The sequence below is a fragment of the Dipodomys merriami genome, unplaced genomic scaffold, assembly GCF_024711535.1.
Source record: "Dipodomys merriami isolate MVZ:Mamm:240054 unplaced genomic scaffold, mDipMer1.0.p SCAF_40, whole genome shotgun sequence".
Taxonomy (NCBI): domain Eukaryota; kingdom Metazoa; phylum Chordata; class Mammalia; order Rodentia; family Heteromyidae; genus Dipodomys; species Dipodomys merriami.
This window is the reverse complement of record NW_027205604.1, coordinates 10092734-10107319: the sequence shown is the minus strand read 5'-3', so window position 1 is coordinate 10107319 and position 14586 is coordinate 10092734. Positions and strand designations below refer to the sequence as shown.

The 14586-nt window shown below is 41.8% G+C and overlaps 1 protein-coding gene across 3 annotated transcripts in view; it reads right to left on the bottom strand.

Moving 5' to 3' along the window:
* The window catches only part of Golim4 (golgi integral membrane protein 4), a 73643-nt gene that overhangs the window by 21048 nt on the left and 38009 nt on the right, over nt 1-14586 (bottom strand). For 2 of the 3 annotated variants that reach the window (XM_069991939.1, XM_069991937.1), the window contains exons 2-8: nt 14254-14328; nt 12955-13004; nt 11084-11137; nt 9754-9904; nt 6017-6099; nt 5471-5554; nt 1830-1994 (exon numbers count right to left, since the gene is read on the bottom strand). In XM_069991939.1, the coding sequence (XP_069848040.1) occupies nt 1830-1994; nt 5471-5554; nt 6017-6099; nt 9754-9904; nt 11084-11137; nt 12955-13004; nt 14254-14328 (662 nt within the window). The remainder of the gene's footprint in view (nt 1-1829; nt 1995-5470; nt 5555-6016; nt 6100-9753; nt 9905-11083; nt 11138-12954; nt 13005-14253; nt 14329-14586) is intronic. The other variant, XM_069991938.1, reaches the window with a different exon arrangement.

Here is a 14586-nt window from a genome sequence, read left to right as displayed (position 1 = left end):
CTGGCTTTACAGGAAATAGTTTTCTAAAGAACCCTTAAGTGCTTTCCAAACACCTGCCATTTATCTTCACAATGCCCCCACAAAGACAGAGTAGATAACTACTATCTTCAAGCCACAGATGGGAAAATGAAAGCCCTGAGTCATTAGACCATTAATCTAGCAAACCCGTCATCAGGCTGGCACAGAACACAAGCAACCTAGCGGTCCTGTCATGTTCTCTAAAGAAAGGTCTGGTGGCTAACGTTAATACTCACACACAGAGAGAATGTAGACTATGCTTGTGAGGAATTCTCTGAACCATGGAGAAGATCACTCACTTCAAATCAATCACTCCCATAAGAGTCTCATGTGTTCATCAGATTGTCCCATGGGTGGAGGTCATCTTCAACTTTTTTTTTTTAAGACTGTTGGGGGAAAGATAGCCATACTCTCCTCTCCTCTCCTCTTCTCTCCCTCCCCCCTTCTCTTTTTCCCTCTCTCTTTTTGAAACTGCATTTGTGATTGCAGAAAGAACTCTGATAGTACTAGAGTTTGAACTCAGGGCCTCACCCTTATGTGGTAGGTGCTCTATCACTTGAATCACGACCCCAGCCCTTTTTTGTTTCAATTATGCTTGTGATAGAACCTTGTGTTTTTCTGCCTAGAGCCAGCCTCTGACTGTAATCTTCCTGTCCATGGCCTCTTGCATGGCAGAGACTGCAGGCACACACCGCCATCCCTGTTATTGGGGGTAGTAGGGTATCACTAACTTCTTTTTTTGGGGGGGGGGCGTGAGTCATGGGGCTTGAACTCTGGGCCTGGGCACTGTCCCTCAGCTCTTCAGCTCTTGAGCCACAGCATCACTTCTGGCTTTTTCTGCTTATGTGGTGCTGAGGAATTGAACCCAGGGCCTCATGCATGCAAGGCAAGCATTTTACCGCTGAGCCACCTTCCTAGCCCCATTATCACCAACTTTTAGCCGAGGTTGACCTCTGAGTGTGATTCTTCCTAGTGTCTGTCTTCCTGAGATTACAGGCATAAGCTTCCAAATGTTGGGGTCAGTCCAAATGTTAGTCTGTAGCTTTGTCCCACTTTTGACATATACTTAAGCAAGGCTTGAAGAGCAAGAATTTCATATATTTTGGGACTAGCACTCAGATCCCAGGCACTGTATTTTTTTTTCTTTTTTGTTAGTTGTGGGGCTTGAACTCAGGACCTGCACACTGTCCCAGAGCTTTTTTGCTCAAGGCTTGTGCTCTACCACTTTGAGCCACTTCCAGTGGCTCAAGGTCTTTCCTGCCCAGGCTGGCTCTGAACCACAATCCTCAGCCTCCTGAGTAGCTAGGATTACAGGCGTGAGCCACAGGTGCCTGGCACTCAGGTACTGTTAAACAGCAACTTTGATAATTTTGACATGTTCTCCATGGACCTAATTCAAAGATATTCAAATATATTCAATCCATTAACTGGTATGCTTGATGGAGCTTGGCAGGGATGATTGTCACACATTATCCTCACAATCAGATCAAACCAACCTTCCTCACCCTACTCAAAGGATGAGAAAGAAAAATCAACCAAACCCCAGCTACTCAGGTACTACCCGAGGAGTAAAGACAAAGCCAATCAGAAAAGCCTTTCCCAGCAAACACTGCGGCAGTAATTCTCAACTTCCCTCCCTGGACCAACTAACTCTGTAAGGACTGCACCTCCTCAGACCTCCACCCCTAATGAACTGACTGTGAACTTGAGCCTGTGCAGTGTGTGTTTTAGCAAGCCCGACTGGGGATTTCCACGTACACTTGAAGCTGAGTACAAGGCAATGTGGGCAGTGTGGGGAATCCATCCCTTACCTCCTGCAACTCTCCAGCTGGCTTCGCCCTCGCTGCGTGGTCCCCATGTGGAGGACCGGCTACCTGGGGGAAGGTTCCGTTGTGCAGCTCTGCAGAGTCAGATTTTCGGAAGCTTGGAATCCTATTCAGCGTATCTTTCAGTTGTTTATATTCTGCGACTTGAGTCTGCATATAAATTGCCCCATTTGAGGAGGTGGGGAAAAAAAGATAGTCACAAATGGGCTTTATAGTTCAGTGGATGAGTAGAAAAAAAATTGGATCTGAATATGAGTTAGGAAAATATGCAGATTGTTTTCACGCAAGTCCTTCTTCCTTAGCCATGCTTAACCGTTTTCCAGCACATGCAAAATAGAGTAAGAATGAAAGGAAACAGAAAAATATGTCTACGACAGCTGTTAGTTTCCCATGCTACATGAGACAAAGGAAGAACTTGATAAATAACTTTGTATTATAAATATCATTAAAAGATAGGTATGTGGTGATTTACAACATTAAAATCTACTTAAATACACAGTTATGCCAGTGCACAAATCTTTTCCCAATATCTTCTGAATAACATTTCCTTCCTCCCTTCCTTCCTCCCTCCCTCCCTCCCTTCTTTCCTTCCTTCTTTCCTTCCTTCCTTTCTCCCTCCCTCCCTTTCTTTCTCCCTCCCTTTCTTTCTCCCTCCCTCCCTTCCTTCCTTCTTCTGACACTGTGGTTTGAACTCACAGCCTCAGCTTTTGCTTGGTTTTTTTCCTGTCATGGCTGGGTCCCTACCATTTGAGCCACAGCTCCATTTGCAGTTTTTTTAGTGGTCAACTGGAGATAAGAACCTCATTGACTTTCCTGCCCAGAACTGTGGTCCTCAAATCTCAAGCTCCTGGTGCTCAGCTGTATTTTCTTCTTTTAAAGTGAACAAGTCAGCAATGCAGGCATGGGGCTAGAATACACTCATACAGGTATTTCTGAGCATATCCCATATATGTGTTGTTTATAAGAGTGTACAGTATCTTCTGTGTCTACCTAATTCCTCATGTGTGTCACCAGTGTTATCCAAAAGCAGAAACTTCACATGCATAAACACACACTAACAAAAATCCACACCTAGCACACAGAAACATTGTAGCACAATAGCACAAGCTTCCAATGCAGGGGTACCTCCCTCCACAAGTAGATTCATGGAGCTTGAACCAGCCTACCCTGCTACTACAGCCCCTCCTCACCCCTCACCCCACTGCCCACTGCTCCTCCACGCCAAGGAAGAGGCATTGATTTGCCTTTCTAATATTCAGAGAAGGAAAGAAGTCTGCCTGCTACCTCTGTGTCACAGGAATGCCTGCAAGTAATGGTTGCAAACTGAACAATCTCAGAGAAACCTTATCATATGGGACCTTGTCACAGAAATCTGTCCAAATACTCTGAAGTCAAAGGAAAATGAGAAATGACACCCAGAGAATGACACCTTCAATTTTCAAACATCTTTACAGTCTTAATGACACTTCTAATATTTATTCTATATAAAAGGACATGCATAGAACTCAATTCTCCCCTTTTTTCTCTCTCTTCCTCTAGACATACACCGTTCAAGGAAGTCATACTGTGTTTTCAATGTGAGGTATGCGCTGAGGATGGAAACCCATCAGGACATACACTTGGGGTCCCCACTTCAGAAATTATGATACAAAAAAATCTGGGTCCAGGCCCCCACACCCAGGATGTTGGGGGGAAAAGTCTTAGAAACACACCAAACGGTGTGACTTTGAAGCCAGGAAGATCTTCAAGCTTGGTTGTGGTTATCCATCTTCATTTCTCTCTTGGCCTCAGTTCACTTATTTAGTTAGTTGTTGAGTTATTTAGTTATAAAAGAGGACAAGGTTATACATCTCCCCTTGGTTACTTTAACTAAAATTCTCAACTGTACTTAAAAATCAATTTGTCCGGGCAGAATCTCATAAAATTGTTTACATGAGGTAGATGGATGCACAAAATACTGTCCATCCCTCCCCTTGAGATTTAGGGAAAGTTTTCCTATGGCGCTATGGAATAAATGTATCTCTTCAATACATATACTGAGAGCCTAATATCCAGTGTGAAGGTCTTAGAGGGAGGGCCATGGAAATCATTAGGCCATGCAGATGGGGACCTCAGGAACAGAATTAGTACTCCCCACCTTTTTTTAAAATAAAAGGGTCCCTCAGAGCTCTCTCTGTATCTTTCCACTATAAGAAAAGGTAAAAAGAAGCCAGATGTCTGAAATCAGGAAGAGACCCTCGATGAATCAACCATGAAGCACCCTACCATAACCTCCAGATTTACATTTCTGTGTTTCTTGAGCCATCCCCAAATGATGTTTTATTATAGTAGCTTAAATTGACTAAAAGTAAGGCTCAAATGAAGGATTATCTTTTGATATGGTACAAATATTTTTTCTGAAAAAGAGCAGAAGAAATTTGGAGCACTTGCTGCCCACCCAAAGATAAAGTTTATAGAAAAGCAGGTTTTTAACTACTAAACTCCACCATACTGCTATTAGTTATTATACAGTTGAGTACTGACTATTTGAGCTATTTTGGTTAGGTTACTCTGGGCTTTTCAGATCATTGCTCAGTATCAAAATGACAGCCTCTTTTAGAGCACATTGTTCAAATCTGCTCATTGTATTTTGTACTATGAAGATCATCCTCACAGAAAGTAATACAGATTTGACCAAATCTTATAAAGAAGGCTTAGAGTGATGTACTCTCTTCTACAGTGAATTTAACTCACACACATGTAAAAATTACAATACATACAGTTCGTTGGAAAGAAACCCAATGAAAAAGCGTTCCCCAAATACAAGGTACTACTGCTTTTGAGATGGGCAGGACTCAGTACATTATACCTTTAAATAATATTACACAACCTCCCAATGAGCACAGATAACTAGTTTCCCTGTGCCTTTTCTTATAACCCCTTCATCAAGAAGAAAAGCTAGGACCTGGTTTAACTTAGGGACTAAGCCAGCCACTCAGATTTCTTTGCTTCTACAAGAAAGCAGTGAACACTCAGCATGGAATTGCTTTAATAAGATCTCCCACACCTGCATTTGTTCACTTGTTCATTCAGTACCTACATATCCTGAGGTAGTACCTTGTACCAGGGCTTTGAGGAAAAAAATAGAGATCATGACCTTTGTTTTTCCCTCTCCATTGACCCTTCTGCTTTTCTGTCATTTGACCCACACTACAAAACCAATTAGGAGTACACATGACTGCAATGCTGAGAACCAGGGAAAGAGAGAATAGAAATCCTGACAATGGTTTATTTAGGTAGCTAGCATCATAAAGCCCTATATAACCCCTCAGAAGAATGGACAGAGGTCAGATAGCTGCTCAAAGATGGAGCACATGGGATTGTAATTCCTGCCATTTTAGCTAAGTAACAGCTATTGCATGCCAGGACCAGTGAAGGCAGAAAGGGCCATAAGCATCTAGCGACCAGTGCAGAAGAGAATCAGAGGTTGGTTTACTATCGTCCTGAGGGAAATCATAAAGCATGCATTGTGCTCAGGATTAGGAAAGCCAGGTCCTAAGTAAGTCACGGATGCGTGGCATGCACAGAGGAATTCGGAAATAGGAAGCCGACTTCCAAGACCCCACAGAGGCTGCTGCCTTTCTGACCTGTGCAGCAGCCAGTGCACTCTTGTGGTCTTCCAAAGTCACTACAAGTTGTTCATGCTCCGAGAGTAAATTCTTATGCTGTTGCTACACACAGAAAAAAGAATTTTACATGTTGAGGAGACAGATTCTTCTTCGGTGTCTGAGCACTCCCATGCTACACGTTTATGTGTTCATGTGTGGTTGGAGCAGCATGGGTAAAGCTGAAAAATCACTGGACACAGAAGGCTGTAATTTCTGTAGCATCTCAAAACGTGAAAAGCTCTACCCCCCAAGAACCATTTAAAATGAAGTGCGACTCGTAAGAAGGAAGCATTATTCGTAAATGTTGCGTAAAAGAAATCTTACGACACCACCATCCAATAGAAGAATGATGTTGTCAATATTAACGCAAACCTTTATGTATTCAGACCAGCTGGAGGAAGGGAGAGAGGATGGGACACACCGGGTCAGGCCAGGCCCACAGTTGCAATCAGCCTTTGTAAAGCAGGCCCATCACGAAATGACTTTGCCAGGCATTCTACAGAGTAACCCCTGGTCGCATTTTACCTTGACATCCTGAAGCTGCGTATGAATGTCTTGGTGAGCTTTTCTTAGTTGCCTATTCTCTTCTCTCAAATTGTACACGGTTTCTGTGGCGGAGAAGAAAACAATCGCACATCAATGCTTGACAGCTGCAGGCTTTTGGCTCTATTATTTTTCATATCTGAAGTGCCATACAACTTATTTCAGAGCTTATTTTGGATTCTGACACAATAATACTTTTCATCCACAAAGCCCTCATGCTGGGCCCTGGTGCAGACGGACCTGGCCACGCCACCTGACCTGAGTTCGAATACATTCCAGACAGCGAGCACTTTAAATGAATTGTACATGACAGAAGGAAATCAAGGGGTTTTATTTACTTAGGAGTTGAAAATGAAGTATTTCTTTTACTAAAAAAAACCCTTACAGTAGGCAAGGGTTGACTCACACAGAATTCGCTTTTGCAAATTAAAAATAAATTTATCTCCACGTTCAGACCCTAAACAAAATGCTCTGCCATCCAGCTTCCCACTTCGATTCTAGGCCCACCTCTCTTATCTTCTGTCATTCCCTGTGTCTGGACATAATACATTGAGTCTTGACTATATGTACATACACACACACATACATACATACTATATTATGTATAGTGCGCACATATGTAATCTATTATGATATATTTATATGATATATAATATATAATATATATGTACATAATGTATAGAGATATTATATATGGTCTCTGCAGTGTTGATCTACAGTGTTTTTCCATATTTGAATACATACCACCATTTAAAAATAAAGAAACAGAGCCTTATAATAAGCTCTGGCAATATTATCCCAATTCTTGTTTGACAACACTCAGTGGAATTCGAGTATTGGCAGAGTGATTCTATAACCCATTGTCCAATGGGAGATGTTTTTGAGAATAGAGAGGGTGCTATTAATAATTCAACTGAGGCAGCAGGTATAAACCTAGACTGTGTTGGACAAATGGTTCCTAAATGACAGTTGTACACTATGGCCAAGAAGCTACGCACCAAGGCGTGCTCAGCACTGGAGACTCCTGTCAGCATACTCATCCCTGAATAGCCATGCTTTTAAAGGAATTTCAGCTTGCAATCTCAGTAACAGCGGCTCCTGTGCTTTGGCTGAATTCTTCAGGCTAGTTGCCTGACTACAGCAGGCCTCTAATTTCTGAGTGAGACTAACCACCAAGCCTACCTCACAGGTAGTTAGGAGAATTAAATACAATCATCCACATGGTAATAACACGTAATAGGAAGGTATTTGCTGAGTGTCAGCCACTACTTTGACACATTAGCAGTTCATCTCTCCAGTAGGTCTAAATTTCCTTTTTTTTTATAGCATAGAACTATCAACGACTTCTTGGACCATGCATGTTATCTAGCTATTACCAGCCTGAAACATTCACAAAATGCTTTAATTGACTCTCCTCAGCTTGAGCCATAACCAAAACAAAAGTGTTGATGTGAAACTGCTTATGATAAGCAAGGTTGCTTCAAGTCTATCTCTGAAAAAGTTTCCCAAAACATGGCTGGTGCCCTCTCTCTCTGTCTCTCTCTCTGTCTCTCTGTTTCTCTGTCTCTGTCTCTCTGTCTCTCTCTCTCTGTGTGTTCCTCTCTTCTCCCTCCCCCATCCCACTCCCTGACATTCTCTTTTTTCTGGCATTCTCTATTTTGTCCTGGGTATCCTAGTGTTCAGACAAAGTTGTTAGGCTGAATGATCTCAGTAGTTGAACTCACATATACATATCCTCCTGTTTCCCATGGTTCTGATTTTGTCTGTGTATATGGAGTTTTTTAAAACTGTACTAGACATGATCCCTATCGTTCTCTGAAGGATGAGTAAACAGAAATAAGAAAGCCTGCCTTTGTGCTATTGCTAAAGTCAAACTTTCCAAATATAGAATGTTCTTAAAGTATGCACCTAGGAAGTTTTCGTTTTCATTCATGAATTAATCTAGTTACTATGTAATGAGTTAATTAACTTTGGTTTCTGTAGTTGTTGTTGTTACTGGTTGTGAAGCTTCAACTCGGGGCCTGGATGCTGTCCCTGAGCTTTTGTACTCAAGGCTGACACTCTCCCACTTGAGCCACAGTTCCTCCTGCAGCTTTATGTTATCATTTTAGTAGTTAATTGGAGATAAGAGTCACACAGATTTTCTTGCCCAAGCTGACTTTGAAATGTGATCCTCAGATCTCAGCTTCCTGAGTAACTAGGACCACAGGAGTGAGCCAGCAGCACCTGGCTTATGTGTGTTCATTTACTGAATGCACTCAAATGCTAAATAGTGCAGCCGTGGGTCAAGAGTTCATGCCACCTTAGTCTAAGCTTCCCGGGCCTCCAGGGTCCTTGTCCTCTCTCTACATCACCTTGGGGAGGACCTCCGGTGTTTAGTGTTTCTTCCAGCCACCTCTCACCCACCCATCAGCACCAGTCCACGACCCTCCATGCCTATCTCTCAAGGGCTCATTTGCTGGCACCTGCTCCAACTCTACTGAGAACATTACCCTTTACAGAACTGCCCCCACAGACTGCTTAACTCCTGTATGCCTTCTTATTAAACCTTGTTTTGAACTATGAATAGATAAAACATTGCACACAAATAGTACAGACAGCCCTTCCCAGCCCATCGCCCGGCACTCACTGCTCACACACTACTAGCAGGCAGAGTCACTGGTCCACAGACTGTATTTGCACTTCATAGTGTTGCTTTGTTTTGCTTTTTGCATGCACCACGTGTCTTCTAAAACCAATTCTCACACCTTCAGCCAATTCATCACATGCTTTTGATTCTTGTGGGATTCTCTGATTTCTTTTTCCGGAATTCAGATGTACCCAAGGCAGAAGAATTCTGTTCTACTTTACTATGAAATGTGTGGTTCTGATGTTGATATTAACCAACCAGGAACTATTCTGGTAGCTGGACCTGAATTACAAGGCCCTCCCACCAGCCCTATGAGGCAGGTATGTTTTATGATTGTCCCAGTTTTACAGACAAGGACAAGGACATTTGTGGCAGTAGTACAACTTCCCCACGGTCACCTAACTAGTAATTGAAGAAGCCGATATTCACAGCAGTCTATAAATAGGAGGCCTGGAACTTACATTGTATCTATGAGTCATCAACAGGAAGTCCCTCTGCCCCTTAGGGGGGTTTTAGAAATGTGTCAAGCCATTTGGGGATTGTGGAAGGAACAGAAGAATCCTGAGAGCATTCGGTAAATGAAGAATTAAGAAATGCTAAGTGGGAGCTGGGAAGGTGGCTTAGCGGTAGAGTGCTTGTCTAGCATGCATGAAGCCCTGGGTTCAATTCCTCAGTACCACATAAACAGAAAATTCCAGAAGTGGTGCTGTGGCTCAAGTGGTAGAGCACTAGCCTTGAGCACAGACAGGCTCAAGGACAGTGCCCAGGCCCTGAGTTCAAGCTCCAGGACTAGAAAAAAAAAAAAAAAAAAAAAGCTAAGTGTCTCACAATTGAGCTGTCCTCCCCAGCCTGGACTAGGTCTCATTGAGATAGAATCAGATAAAGTATGTCTGCTGCTCTGGTCTCCTCAGCAAACTAAACAGATAAATATGAAGTAGGACCAAGAAGCAAGCAGGTCCTGAAAGGATCACAGACCAAACGTAAACCAATCTTGAGAAGAACACAGGAAAACAAAAAGGGTACTGTTTTACAGAAACATCCATGGGGTCGCGTATTTACATGGAAACTGGCTAATGTGATTTCCAGATACCTTTGAACTTAGAAAGTTCTTGTTCCTTTTCTTGCTGTAGCTGCAGGTATTTCTGTTTGTGGTCATTGAAAGTCCTGCTGAAGTCTTCCCCTTGCCTCCGGTGCTCCTCCTCCAGGTCACTATGCTGCTTCTTCAGCTCCTCGTGCTGACTCTGCAAGAGGAAAGCTTGAGCAGGGCTTGCTCTGGGTTCTCTGAATCCTACCTCGCTGGTGCCGTGTAGGGTGGCCTTTCTCTTGCTGGAAGGGAGGGAGCAATGAAGCGATGGGCTTCGTTTTTCTGAGGGGCCATGCGTGTAGAATTCTCCACGTCCTTGTCCATTTATAGGAACAGTTGGGAGCGTGACCCAAAATAACGTTCCCCTTACTTTTTAACCTCAGGAGGAACAACTAGAAGTGAGCATGAGATGAAGCGGAAGAAAGCCCCAGGGAGAGGTGGGAACATGAATGGCCTAATTGCCAAACACAGACATGGAAGAGTTCTCCTCCACTCGTGACTCTCAGACAGGATGGCTTCCAGGACACATCTCAGGTGCCCAAGTCTGAAGATGGCCACGCCCTTGAATGGTGGAAGCAGTATGTATGACCTATGCACATCTTCCCCTATCCTTTACATCATTTCCAGGTTTACTTATGACACCTGGTATCATATAACTTGATTGTAGGATGAAGGGGACAATGGTAACAAAGCAAAGTTTGCACACGGTTGGTACAGATGCATTTTTCCCCCTTGAGGATTTTTAAAGTATAAAGGAATTTAAACCAATACAGAGTATTTTACAAATACATGCTGTGTAAAGTGATAAGTTACTCATCTTCCTAGCTTGACAGAGGGGATCTCTGCCTCCCTCCCTCTCTTCCTCCCTCTCATTCCTCTCTGTCTTCCTTCCTCTCTTTCTTCTTCTCTCTTCCTGTCTTCCTGAAACACTATCTTTAAGTTTTGCCAAAGGACCAAGGAACTAAACTCTTTAAATAATCAATTGCATTCCTCTGGTGGTTAAATGTACATTTACCAAATATGAAAAACATAAAGGAGACACTTTTAAGAGTCTTACAGTCTTCAGTCTGTTGAAGCAAAAAATAAAACACACACAGAAAACCACTGCCAGAAATTAAGCAAACAAAAAATAATGTATTAAATATGTCTGCAGTGAACAGGTAGTTAAGATGTTTACAACCATAACTATGTATTATTTTTAATGACTTTAATTTGTCTATCATGACATAAATTAACATTCTAAAAGCATAATTTAATTATTTTAAAGGGTATTGTTTAGTTCTCATATTACCTAATCCTTTCTTTTACTCACAGAGAATAATTTTAAATTACTTACTTTCAACATCTGATGTTGGACATTCAGTGCACTATATCTGCTATTGGAATCTTGCTGTAAATTTAAGAAAAAAAAAAGCAGTCAACAAAAGATAACTCATCTGGTTCCTTACAGATTCAAGTAGTTAACAGAAGATTTTCATTTCTCACACTGTGTAAGCTACAATTAATTCTATATTTAAAACTGGATGACACCGTGGCCATCTCTTTAAGTCACCTGAAGAAATGAAGCTTTCCAATTCTCACATCTTGGCTAAGTTTTAGCAATAAAAACACAGGACATGGTATCTTCAAATGATAAACTGACATGGCTCTTACAAATAATCTTGTTCTGCTTCTCCTAATGGAGGTGCAGACCCAACGAGCAACATCTGAGACATAGCCATGGACTCAAGATGAGGGGTAGAAGGACGTCTGTTATGACCAGACCTCACAAGCACAGCATGACTTGAGGGAGGGAAGAGACAAGGCACCCTCTTTCCTTCAACCCTAATGGGTAAGACACCCGACAGACATGATGTTAGCCCAATGAGACTGCTTTGCAGATTGCATTTAGAAAGGATAACGGATTTGCCATGAAAAAGGGCTTCGGTAAGTATCAGTCTGTGCCACTGGCTGAGCTCCTTGTAGAGCCTGCGCAGTTCACCTCCGCAGCACCTGAGCCGCAGCTGGGCCCCAGTCCTAGGCCCATGAGCGCATAGAAGAGACGTGCAATGGTCCTGCTCGCTTACTTGCTCTCTTATCTTTACCCAGACAACTCTGCTGCTTTTTTCATCAATAACGTAAGTATAAGCTCATGGGTCTGGCTTTGTTTTTTGTTTTGTTTTCCTTTCCTTCTTTCTTTCTATTCTTTTTCTTTTTTTTTTCCTTTGTTTGTTGGTTGTGGGGCTTGAACTCTGGGCCTGGGCACTGTTCCTCAGCTCTTCAGCTCAAGGCTAGTGCTCTACCACTGGAGCCACAGCACTACCTCTGTTCGGAGTGGTTTACTGGAGATCAGAGTCTCACGGACTTTCCTGCCTGGGCTGGCTTTGAACCATGATCCTCCGATATCAGCCTCCTGAGTAGCTAGGATTACAGGCATGAGCCAATGGCGCCTGGCCTTGATTTTTCTTTTATAACTTCCACAATAAACTATGGGGTTGTTTTGGGGTTTTTTGGCTTATCAATTTATTTTATTCATTTATACTTTAATTTATAAAGAAACTACATTAGAATAGGTATATAATATAGTACATACAGTTTTAGTTGGGGTTTTGAAAGCAAGGAAGAACCCCCTAGTAATTCAGATAATTGACATTGCTCAGCTTTAATGTCCTCAACCATTAAAGTTTCATTCAGCTAATGCTTGTGTATTTTCTTCCTTCCTTCCTTCCTTCTTTCCTTCTTTTCCTTCCTTCCTTTCTCTCCTTCACAATGTTTCTTTCCTTCTTTAAAAATGTTTGTCAATATCAACATCATTCCTTTCTTCCTTAACTCACTCCAAGTGTCTGTAAATGCCTAAAGCTTGTGTTAGCTATAACCACTGAAGAGACAAACATAGTATTAGATGCTAGAGAAAGGGGAGACGACAGACATAGGAATAAAAACACTTTTCTCTTTACTGTTAATCACTGCAGCTATTCCCAATGTAATGCTGTCATCAATAAAGTTAGGTTTTAAAAGAACAAAAGTTGTTTTGGGGGCATCCTCCTCATAGAATGTTTATTAGCAATGGACCATACATGCCACCATATATTTCTACTACCTACACTGTCTCCTACAGCCCTACAGATCAACAGAGTAAAAGAAGTTTCAAGTATTTTTGTTTCCCTTCAAATTTGATGAAAACAAATTAAGAGGAGAAAAGATAATAACAACAACATAAACACTTACCCTTCCTTTATTCAGTGTTTCTTGTGCTTCTAACTTATATACTAGGAAATCTGGGAGAGACAAAATTAAGAAAACAGAATACAAATTAGCACGTCGTGGAGTGTTTAAATACCTAGAAGAACATGGGTTAGCTTAATTCAGACTTGCAACACTGTTTTAGGTTTAAATCCATCCATTTGGTGGCTAATCTACTTTATGTCAATCCTTTATCTCCCTGTTTACAAAGCACTGGGGGGGCAAACACATGATACAATCTTCCTACCTTATAGCTTTAAATACTCTCTCAACAAAATTCATGTTAGCACCAACTGATTAAAAGTGGACTTAGAATATCTGTAGGATTACCTCTCTGCAGAATTAAAGAAGAAAAACAGAAGTACTTCCAAAGGCAAATGTGCTCTATGGCTAGCAACCCACTAGATGGCACACTAAAACCCTTCTGGACCTTCATAAAGAAAGAAAGCCATCAGAGCCATCTTCACCGCTCTGAAAACTTTATTATCCACTAGATGGCTCTATAAAATCACTGCATTTGAGACAAGGGAAATCCAATCCACAAATCCTTTGAAGGATTACCTTCAACTGGGCCCCATCTAGCAAGCATCCTCTACAGCACTGCCCTCCTCCCAGCTCACCTTACCCTTCCCTTCCTCCATGGAAGGATTCAGACGGAAGCCCTAGCTGAAACGTCAAAGCACGTGAATAAGTAGAAATAAGAATGCAGATAATTTTTAAATCATGATCTGGAGAAAGGCCCTATGCTTTACAGGAAAAGTCTAGTACCCAACAATAGTATGACTCTAATACCCATGCTGAATAGCTGTAACAAAGGAAAGCTTTCAGGAGATTAAAAACAGTTTCTAACTCAAAAGACAGAGTGTGGCCAACTCCTTAACATGTTATAAATGTGCATTGGTGTAGGTATAAAAAGCACCGTATTGTAAACAATGTATTGAACTGTGCACTCCACCTGTGCAGCTAAGTCCAGGAATCAGTGAAGGCCCTGTGTAATAATCAGATGGAGAGCCATTCTTCATTTCTAAAATAATATGTACAGCCAGTATAGGATAACTCCATCAAGCCAGCACAAACAGTAGACTTCAAAGCCAATCTGCGTTCAGAAATTATTACTGCAAAGTTCCTAATGTAGTCCTTGAAATCTTGTTCTCTGTTTACCTGTAATATCAGCTTCAGGTAGATCAGAGAAATATCTTACCAAAAAAAGTGTTATAAATCAGTCATAATATTTCAAAAAAGTGTACGAGAAAAACACAGAACACGTGACATTATTTTACTCACCTTCCTTTGCTTTCTTATGCTCAAGTCTTTCCTTTTGCAAGGACTTTTCTAATCTTGATCTGTGTTCATATACAACTGGGGAGGGAAAGAGTCAAAGAATTAAAAACTCTAAAGTACAATTAATACCCATTTTCAAAATAGGAAGAAGGGAGTTTAGGGCTCTTATACAATAGCCTGCTGGTGGCTCATGCCTGTAATCCTAGCTACTTAGAACTAAGATCATGGTTCAAAGTCAGCCTGGGGGGGGGGGGGGGGAGTAAGCACATGAGATTCCATCTCCAATTAACCAGCAAAAGGCATGTTGGCAGGCATGGCTCAAGTGGTAGAACACCA